Source organism: Phycodurus eques, chromosome 3, assembly GCF_024500275.1.
Source record: "Phycodurus eques isolate BA_2022a chromosome 3, UOR_Pequ_1.1, whole genome shotgun sequence".
NCBI classification, from domain to species: domain Eukaryota; kingdom Metazoa; phylum Chordata; class Actinopteri; order Syngnathiformes; family Syngnathidae; genus Phycodurus; species Phycodurus eques.
The window spans coordinates 9001310-9012412 of NC_084527.1; the positions used below are offsets into that span (position 1 = coordinate 9001310).

The following is an 11103-nucleotide window of genomic DNA, read 5'->3' on the forward strand; positions in this document are numbered from 1 at the left end:
CTAAAGTTACCACCAGGAAGGATTTATCTTCACTTTGTAAGGACTGTCCAACTGAACAGACATACAAACACAATGCAAATCAACATTCACTGGTTGTGCAAATTTCGTAACTATTAAATGCCTGGCGAAAAGGTGATCCTCAATTGTCATGTTGTTTTCCATTTCACGACATAAAATAAGACAACAAGATGCGCAGTGGGCTAGTGGTGAGCACGTCTTCCTCACAGCAAGGATTCCCAACAAGTGTGCCGTGACAGATCATCAGGTGTACTGCTGGAAATTATCCAACTTCAGTTAAATGGTCTGAATGTATTTATTTACCACAAATAATGTATCTTTGTTCATCTATCTATACAAGTGACATATGACAGGCAGAACAATTAAATACTAAATGGCTGCGCATAGAGTTTTTGTGACATTTTTGTGTGGCGTCTGCATGTTCTCCTCATGCTTGTGTGGGCTTCCTCCCACATTATAAAAACATGCATTTTAGGTTAATTGAAGATAGTTGATTGTTTGCCTTTTTGTGCCCTGCGATTGGCTAGCAACCACCTTAAGTCAGCCTGGATAGCCTCTCGCTCACCTGCAACCCTAATGACAAATAGCACAATATAAAATGGATGGATAAACCAAACAACCCCATTTGTTACCTGTGCCTATAGATATTATCAGATGTTTATGTGACGTTACTAAATATGTACACATAACATATGTACACATTTTGATAGTAATGCAAACACAAGACTTGTAAGCCATTCTGCTCATCCCAACACACTGTAATGGATTCAGAACCCCCCTAACTCCAGGCAAAGCAATGAAGCTTTATTACAATCTAAGCATTGCCTTATATGTGTGTGTCATGAAGCTTGTGCATTATGTTGCCATGTAGAAAAACACACACACAATCTCAGTGGGAAAATGTCAAAACTCAGAGGTCCTTACTATCCTGCCAAAATGTCCACAAGAGCTTCGAGATGCAAGCTGCAGTTGAGTAATATGTGTGGAGATGAGCCGAAATGAGGAGATAAGATGAGGAGAGGAGATAAAGAGGACATGAGAGGATTTGAGAGGAGGCAATGTGAAGAGGATTTAAGGAGATGATGACATAAAATGAGGAACTGAGGAATGAAGTGAGGAGATGATTTGTGGAAATGGGGAGAGAACATGGGGAGGTAATAAGGAAATCAGGAGAGGATTAAATTAAGTGATGAGTGGAATTGAGGAGATGATGGCTGTAAAGTCGAGCAAAAACACTTAAATGATAAAAAATGAGGATGAAGGACGAAGATGAGGAGATGAGAGAATGCGGAGAGGAGATAAGTCAAAGAATGAGGAGAGAATTGAGGGAAATGAGACGGTAACAGACAATGATGATGGGATAGCAAGAAGGAATGTGATGAAGAGACGAGAGAAGAACATTTGGAGAGAAAACGAGCAGATGAGGAGAAGATTTGAGGATGTGAGATGAGGATAGGAAATGATGCAAGGGGAGATGAGGAGATATTAGAAGGGGTGAGAGAAGATCGGTGAGGATTTGAGGAGATAAGAGACCATGAGGAGAGGAGATAAAGGAAGGAATTTAGAGAATATTTAGAGAAAGGTGAGAAAATTAGAGTGGGTAAAGAGAGAAAACGAGGAGACAAGGGAAGGGAATTAGACGAGGAAATGGGAGATGATGAGGAAAAGAGATAAAGGGAGGAATTAAGGGAAGTAATTAGGGAAATGAGAAGATGAGGGGAAGAAAGTGTGAAAATTGGGAGATGATGGCCGGAGAAGAACCAAAATGTTAATGGGAGGAAATTAGATTATTTGAAGAGAAAAAAAATCAGTAGCAAATACAGTATGTCACAGTCAGCCATGACACATAGCTAATCTGTTAGCCAATCACATTGTACTAGACAGCCAATCATGTTCTACCAGGCAGAGTCGAGCGACACTTTCCTATTTAAGGCCTTGTTGATTATGCAGTCAGGGTCAAAGTGTTAGACTGAGATACAAGCAAGATCCTACAACATGACCCTGTGAGAGTTCTGCCTTGTCACGTTCTGCCTTGTCACGTTTGTCTGTTCCCATCCCTGTAGCTGTTGTGGATTCTACTAGAGGAATTAAGGGAAGTAATTAGGGAAATGAGAAGATGCTGTTCACAGAGAGCTGTTCTGCTCTCTGTGAATCACGGATGAAGAGAACAGTGAAATCTGAGCATCTCCTTATCTAATATCTGTGGATTGCGACACATTGCATCACCTTGGCCATCTTCTAAGCCTGACCCGCTTGACAGTGACGTGAACTGCACTGTATGCTGGCTTTGATTTGACCTGTCACATTCATTCATTCATTCATTTTCTGAGCTGCTTCTCCTCACTAGGGTCGCGGGCGTGCTGGAGCCTATCCCAGCTATCATCGGGCAGGAGGCGGGGTACACCCTGAACTGGTTGCCAGCCAATCGCAGGGCACATACAAACAAACAACCATTCGCACTCATATTCACAGCCTACGGGCAATTTAGAGTCTCCAATTCATGCATGTTTTTGGGATGTGGGAGGAAACCGGAGTGCTCGGAGAAAACCCACGCAGGCACGGGGAGAACATGCAAACTCCACACAGACGGGACCGGGGATTGAACCCTGCTCCTCAGAACTGTGAGGCTGCCGCTCTAACCAGTCATCCACCGTGCCGCCTGACCTGTCACAGTTGATCTCAAATTGATTTTTAAGATCCTTTCCAACATTTCCGGTGTGCTGCATTTGGGTCCTAAATCACACTTTCCCCATGTCAAAATAAAGTGTGGCGATAAAAAAAAAAGAAAACACAAAGTTAACAGTTCTATTGAAAATGTAAAAAAAAAAAAGAAAAAGCAACACGCATTAAGTTGCATTGTATTTAACAGAGAAAAACACATCCTAAAAGATTGCTTCATTGTCACTGAAGCACACCCATGGAGCTTTAGTGTAATCCAGCAGGCGGACATCCATTCCCTTCAATCTCCCCGTATGCTTTTATCTCATTCCCGGTTAAAAATAGTTTTGGATGTGCACACGGCTACCTGGTTGGACTGTCCTTCATTGCTTTTTTTCTTTCCAAAACCACACACACACCAACATACATGCTGTGTGCCTACCTGACTTTTGGAATTAAGACAAATGTCCTCCAGCAGGAAAACTCAATTAGCCGGCAGCGCTGCGACCGACGCCGCCTTTGTGGAAAATCCATACGAAATCATTTTCTGCCAGCTTGTAAGACATCTGGATACAGGATTTGATTAAGAATGTTTGCAGGGTTGCCAAAAAAAAAAACTTCACCAAGGATCTATTTCCAGCCTCCCCAAACATCTCAGTGCACTGGTAAAATGATAGGCATCATCAGAGTATCATCCTCCTTGTTTGGGCATTAAGAGGCAACAGAACAATCCAGTCAAGCGATTTACGGCTCCTCTTTTGGAGGGAGCCATAAAGACACAAAATACCCCTTCGCATGTTCTGCTTTCATCGCCTCAATTTTTCTATATGTACCTTGCAATTAATTGACTGTTGACCATTCCAGGGTGTACCCCACCTCTCAACCAAAGCCATCCGGGATAGAATCCAACTCACCCGGGGCCCTAATGAGGACAAGAAAATGGATGGATAGATGATTGTACTATTTATTTCTGCTATCTTTAACAGGTTAGCTCACTGGATTTGGTCTCAATTCCAATAAAAATGTAGTGGAAGGGAAAAGATCCCTTGGTTTACAAATGAATAATTTAAATGCAAATATGGACATATCAGAAAATTGCAAATCCAAATGGAGCAAACATCACTTTTTGCTCACTCCCATCTATTACATTTTACGGCCATGTCCACAACAACTGCAATCCATTGTACTCACAATAAATTGATATTGTGGTGCCATAACCATATGTAAATTCACACAGGCAGCACACCTCTGTTGGCCACAACACTCGATGCAAAACAAACCAGTTTGCAGCCGTAGTTTTGTAACAGTGGGTCCCCCACTGTGATGGAGGGAGGGTCATATGGTGACTGTACAATAAATTGCCTTAATATAAGAGGGGGGCGGGAAACAGTTGTGGATTATTACTGTAGTAGTAAGAGCTTGAGTTATTGCAAGCAATTAGCTTTAATTTCCCATTTCCCCTACAACATTCCACGACTTTAGTGAAAAACTTTCCGTACCCACTGTGTATATATATATATATATATATATATATATATATATATATATATATATATATAATTATTATTATTATTTATTTTTTTCAAACAAGACTATATTTAGGCCTCTTATTTTCATTTTGAATTATCCAGAAAGGGAGGGCGGGGGGGGGGGGGGGGGGGGGGTTCAGTGGTTGAATTATGATGAACACTCTGCTTTAATTTCCTATGATGAATCGTGATAATGAACATTTGAATTTAGAATTTTTTTTAGATAATTGTTCTAAAAATAAGTTATGTTAAAGTCATAATAGGATGTTATAATGTAGGTATACTCAGCATTATGCGTGAAGTTTCTTCAAGTAGCCCTCCCCAAAGAAATTATAATTTGAGCTAATATGAGCGAAAAGAGACAATGACAAATGTGCTGCTGGACTTCGTCATTAAACATCCAGATTCACATCGGTGCCAGTTTGAAAGTTTTGCTATCTCATTAATGACGAGAGTCTGCTCTAACTGTGTTCAGCAAGAGATTGGACGTTGTTGTTTTCATATCAGCATATTGCCTATTTTCAGGAATAGAAAGCTGGAAAAGTGTTCATTTATTTATTCATTCTCTACTGCTTTTCCTGTTCATGGTGAGCTATCGCCTAACTCAGATGACTTTGGCGCCAGGCAATCACAGGACATACTGTTTTTAGACAAATAACCATTCACATTGACATTTATGGACGATTTACTCTTTATTTACCTTGACTTGCATGTTTTGGAGATGTGAGGAAGAGATGTATTGTACCATATACTGTAACTGGCCGCATGGTGAATTATTAGTTAGCAAGCCTGCCTTACAGTCAGGAGGTCCTGGCTTCAAATCTTCCTTCCTGTGTGGAACCTCCATGTTCTCCCCATGCATGCAGTGGTTTTCTCTGGGTACTTCCTCTCGCATCCGAAAAACTTGCAGGCTTAGGTTAATTGAAGACTCTAAATTGTCCATTGGTGGGGATGTGAGTGTGAATGCTGGTTTGTTGGTATGTGTCCTGTAATTGGCTGGTGACCAGTCCAGGATATAACCCTGTTTCTTGCGCAAGTCAGATGGGATAGGCTCCAGCTGACCTTCGACCCGATGAGAACAAGTGCTACAGAAAATGGAAATGTGTAAAGAAAAAATAGGGCCCTAAAAAAGAACCTTGAGAGATTCCAAATGACAAAACAAGGAATACAAATGATGAGTACAAACCCAAAAGCCGACAAGCGCCATTTAGACAAATATAGAGCCACGGCCACTGTGAGACTGCCTATCACAGAATTCTTCGATGTTGCATTTCCTAACCCTGCAAAACCAAACAACTCCTATGTAAAGGTGGCTGAAAATAAAGGTTGTCTATCAGAAACCGAGAAGTGGCATATGCATTTTACTGCAGCTACCATCATCTCCTTTAAAGCGACTTACAAGCCTATACATATTTACGTCATCACGTACTCATCACGTAGATCCTCAAACATGCCCGCGCGCATGTTTTCTTGTGAACTCGGTGCTAATATAGCTTCAATTGGGCTTGAAAGTGAGTGTAAAATATGATAACTTGAAACTGTATTGCCTATGTTTAATAGCTTGAAACAGTACAAGAGAGATGTCATTAATCTCATCAGTGAGAATGGTGTTAGTGATTCTGCGAGGACGTCTTCGCCATTGTTGGTCGAGATTTAAAAAAAAAAAAAAAAAGTCGACGGGTCTGATCTTGAGTATAGCAACAATGAAGAAGATAACTGACTATGCAATCAATGTGACTTGTTCAAGAGACTAGTTCTAGGACATTCACCTGTTATCCATTTTTATTCACAAAGCATAATTTTGGACGCGTCGGTTTTTGAAGAAAATTATTTGATTGGAATTGTCTGGTTTTGTGATTAAATTACATCAAAGACCTCGTTCAGATAATTTCAATAAAAGTTTGATTATTTTCACATGAACCTCTTAACTGCATAATATATATTCTCATGTAATACCCTATATAAAAAAAATATTACCTTTAACCTGGAAAACAGACATTTTTTTAATTTATTTTTTTGCTAAATTAGAAAAAGAAATGATGTCAGTTTTGGTGATTCAACTGTTCATATGTTTATCACGGATTATGGAAGCAGTCAAATTTAGGCTACTATTGTTAGGTTTTTGCTTCATTCGACAGGTGCATTTCAATAAAGTAGAATATGTTAGCTAAATTAAAAAGTTAATTTATTTTAGTAGCTCAATTATTAAAAAGTGAGTCATATTTTATGATTGTATGTTTGCTTGTCGTCACTGTAAAGGAGAGTGGCCCACGAGTTTTAAATAAAGGTGATTGAATTGAAATTAATCGAATTTTATAGGTTGATTAAACACATAGGAAAATACAATTCAGATGCCCAATTCCTACCCAATTTCTATATGAAAATGTTTTTGATTGCTTATGTAATATTCTAATGTCTTGATATGCTGAATTTCAGGATTTAATTAGCTGCAAGCCATAATCATCAAAATTATAAAAAATAAAAACACAAAACTATTTTACTGTGTAGTGAAGCTGTAATATAGAATAAAATACTGAAATAATTTGTTTTACACCATATAAATATTTATTGATATACCTGCATATAAATGAACTCACTAACGTGACTTAATTTACCTCATTTTACTACAATAATTGTAATCTCCTATTCAACAGGAACATTGAGCTCGTATCGTTTATTTGATTTATGACCAAGAATTATCATTCAAGGGAAATCAGGGGCCAATAAAACCAGAAATCCATAATGATCCTTACTAATTGCCAGTCATAAAGAAGGATGACAGGAGCACAGCTGTGCTACCCTGACAGCCCATGCAGATTGGGGGCTGTTTAGCTGTTTGGCAACAGAGTCGCATCAACTCATCACACTCCTTGGCTCACACTGTTGAGTGCTCCAGATTGACAGAACACTTGAGTGGGGATCAGTCAGTCTGTGTCTTCTGGGGACATTTCTCCATCCCTCAAAATAAATAAATAAATAGCCCAAACGAGGCATCTGTCGTCGGATGCCGAGGGACATCTATTGAGAATCTAACTCAGTGGTTCTTGAACTTTTTTTTACACCAAGTATCAGCTCAAAAAATATTTCCCTCTCCATCATGACGTTAAAATATAGTAGCATAGTAGGCATATGTGTTAAATCAAAACCAGTATAAAGGTTTTATTCCGAAAAAGCATATTTAATATTACTGTAAGCCACTGCAACATCTTGCACAGGATGGGCATAAACTAAAAATGAAATTGAAAAAACTGTTCTTAGACTAAATGAAAATGTATTGCACTGATAACTTAAATAAAACTGAACTGTATTTAGCCACTGTGATTGGCTGGCGACCAGTTCAGGGTGAAGATAGCTGGGATAAGCTCCAGCACGCCTGCGACGCATGAGGAGAAGCGGAACAGAAGATGAATGAATGAATGAATGTATTTAGCCAGGCGGCACGTTGCCCAACTGGTTAGCACATCTGCCTCACAGTTCTGACGACCGGGGTTCACGACCCCCTGTGTGGAGTTTGCATGTTCTCCCCGTGCCTGCATGGGTTTTCTCCAGGTACTCCGGTTTCCTCCCACATCCCAAAAACATGCAGGGTAGGTAGATTGAAGACTCTAAATTGCCCGTAGGTATGAATGTGAGTGCGAATGGTTGTTTTGTTTCTATGTGTCCTGTGATTGGCTGGCAACCAGTTCAGGGTGTACCCAGATAGCCGGGATAGGCTCCAGCACACCCTCGACCTGTGAGGATAAGTGGAATGGAAGATGAATGAATGAATGTATTTAGCCAGTGACTCTTTTGCGTTAACACTAGAGGGAGCCCAAGGGTGCATCACTGCTCTACTTAAATATAACATCCTTCTGTTTATAAGCAAGAATAATGGAGCTTCAGAGGAGGTGATAAAGGCTTGTTTGTTTCTCTCTGTCCCAGTTCGGGTCCCACCTGAGTAAAAGCTGGACACGATAAGTTGTCCCTGTGAAAGGAATTAGACATCAAATATCCAATTCCAGCACACGGCTGCCGCTAAAATAGAATTCTCCTCGGATTAGGAAATCTTGACAAACAATCTCTGCCAAATGTGCAAACACAAAAAGCAAGAATAGCAATCATCACAATGTGTTTATACAGATCATGGATCCAAACGAAGGAGGAGGGATAGGAGGAGGGTAGGAGGAGAGCATCTGAGCTGCACCCCACCACCCCACCACCAACACCCCCACGGTGCCAATGAGCAAGTAATGATAGCTAATTAAATGGGACAGAGCATGCTGCCGTGCTGCTCGCTGCCTCGGCCCGGCTCAACTGGGCCACAATGAGGCGTGTGATTCAGCAAATTACTAGCATGACTTATGACATGTCAATGCTGGCGTGTGGCTTCTGTCTTATAAGCAGGGCATTTTGTACCTGGGCCTTCAGTGGGGCTGTGTTGGATAAACTTGCTCAAATTCAACCCTTATTCCAGTTTCGGTTGTGGCGCTTACATGAATATCCATGCTGCTCCTCGGAGCTGGTTGAGACCCTCTTCCACGACTACCCGCCAAAAAACGTACTTGACGAATATATTCGGCAGTGGTAAATGTCCACGGTAGCTAATGAATTACAGTGCCGTGAAAAATGATCGGCCCCCATTCTCAAATTCTTATGTTTTTGCATTGTTTCTCCACTTTAATGTTTAAGATCATCACTCAAATGTAAATATCAGACAAATATAACCCGTCGACTTAAAATACATTTTTAAAATGGTGATTTAATTTATTAAGGGAAAAAAAACTATACAAAGTTACTTGGTCCTGTGTGAAAAAGTAATGGTCCCCTAAACCTAATAACTGGTTGGGCCATCCTCAGCAGCATTTCAATTGGATTCAAGTCTGGACTTTGACTAGGCAACTCCAAAACTTTCATTTTGTTTTTTTTTAGTCATTCATAGTTGACTTGCTGGTGTGTTTTGGATCATTATCCTGCTGCAGAACCCAAGTGCACTTGAGCTTGACACACCTCCCAAAAATGTTTATAATTGCCTATAGATGTCACAAGATAGCTGCAAAGCATTATTTCAGGCTAGCAGCTGACTAAATGAAGCTCTTCCACTCACTTAATCATAGTTCATTGGCCCCCGAGATGCCACAAGATGGCACCAAAGCAATAGTTTTATATTAGACATGGCAGACAAAAACAGCAAATGGGTAAGTTTTTGGTGAATAACAGAGGATCGGTTCACAAACAAAAATCAGTGAACAGGCAAAATTAAAGTTTTTGAAAAATTTCCAGAAATTTGTGTACGTGTATCAGTGATTTGATTGGATATCTAGTATGATCTACGAACTTCTGGCAATGCCACAATATCATCGCCGTGCCTTTTTTTTTTTTTAAATGAGAATTGATTATGCTTGTACGTAAAATGTATGATTTGTATGTCTGTTTGTATGATTCCTATTAATTAACATTGCATCTTTAAAAAAAAATAATAATAAAGTTTGGTTGTTTTTGTTTCTGAGCTATCAAGAAAGATATACACATACAGACAAACGACCATTTACACACACATTCATTGGACAATTTATTTTTCAATGAACCAAATAAATTTGGGGGGAATGTGGTAGAAAGCCGGAGTATCCAGAGAAAACCCACGCCAGCACTTAACTCCACGCAGGGATTCGAACCTGGATCTCCTGACTGTGAGGCAGATGTGCCAACCAACCAATCTGAACATTTCCATAATGGCTTCGTAATATTAACTGCCTTGTAATTAGGGGTTGTACAAACGAGAGAAGCTTTGTAAGAGACATACTAACCTGAATGGAGTTTAAGGGGACCTGTGCACTGATTGGGTGGAAACATTTAACACCTCTTTGATTCAGTTTAATTTTTTTTTTTTTCCAGAGTGAGGTGGGTGGATTTATTCAAGTGTTTGTGCGATCTTCCTTTATTTTCATATGAAACTCATTATGCATATGTCGAGTCTACAGTGTATGTGTGGCTACTGCTGCTGCAACAGTATCACTCACATGCCAAATAAAGTATCGATCTATCTAGTTCTAGACGTGCATTTGGAATATAACGTGAAACCAGATATTTGTCACATTGCGCAACAGGTCTTATGGAGGCTTTCAGGGCGTTCTCTTACGACGGTCCCGACATACGATATTAAGAGGTTACTAACGGCGTTCGAGGAAGAATACGTCGTCACGTGCAACAAGAAGGCATATATAGTCATTGTTTTATTTTTATGGACAATAACAGTTGTTGTTTTGTCACCGAAATGATCACTTTAAGACTGCGGTAGCGAAGGTTAAGTGGTAGACCCCGGCGCGTTCCGACTTACGTACAAATTGGTCGAAAAGGACCTCCTGTATAATAATATGTAGAGATCTTCAAGCCACACATTCACGGTACACACCAACACACACGGAGACAAATGCCCCCGATGAAGCACATGGATTTACTCACCGGGGATGGCCAAGTTGGTGAGCGGGATGCTGTGCATGCTCTGCGGGAGACTCGACATCCAGTCGGCGAAGCGCAGGTCACTACTTCTCCCGCGAGACGAAGCCATGCCGCCGCTGCAGCCTGCCACGATGCCTACCTCCCTCTCTGCCCGGATGGATGGACGGATGGATGCCAAGTGCGCGCTCCTCCTCCACCCTTCCAGGAAGCACACGCGCGCGCGTGCGCGCGCGCGCAAGTTAAGCGACAGTCCACGTACCGCGCACACCCCTGGGCGGTGCACGTCTGCGGGTAGCACAATTATGATGATGATGGGCTTGTGCAGGCATTGTTACGGTTAAACAGGCACGTGCAACAAATGCACAAATATGCATGTAAGTATAGTAGGCCTACGTGGGAACATAAGAGTGCCGTGAACTCCTCTAAGGCTTAATAAATATTTGCCAAAAATATTTTTTTCATC

General features: G+C 40.7%; 1 protein-coding gene across 2 annotated transcripts in view; it reads right to left on the reverse strand.

Moving 5' to 3' along the window:
* Positions 1-10786, reverse strand: part of plcxd3 (phosphatidylinositol-specific phospholipase C, X domain containing 3) — a 31833-nt gene extending 21047 nt beyond the window's left edge. For both annotated transcript variants that reach the window (XR_009768364.1, XM_061673366.1), the window contains exon 1: positions 10644-10786. Coding sequence is in view for 1 of the 2 variants with exons in the window: in XM_061673366.1 (XP_061529350.1) it covers positions 10644-10749 (106 nt within the window). In the remaining variant the exon portion in view is untranslated. The remainder of the gene's footprint in view (positions 1-10643) is intronic.
* Between the last annotated feature and the right edge of the window lie 317 nt (positions 10787-11103).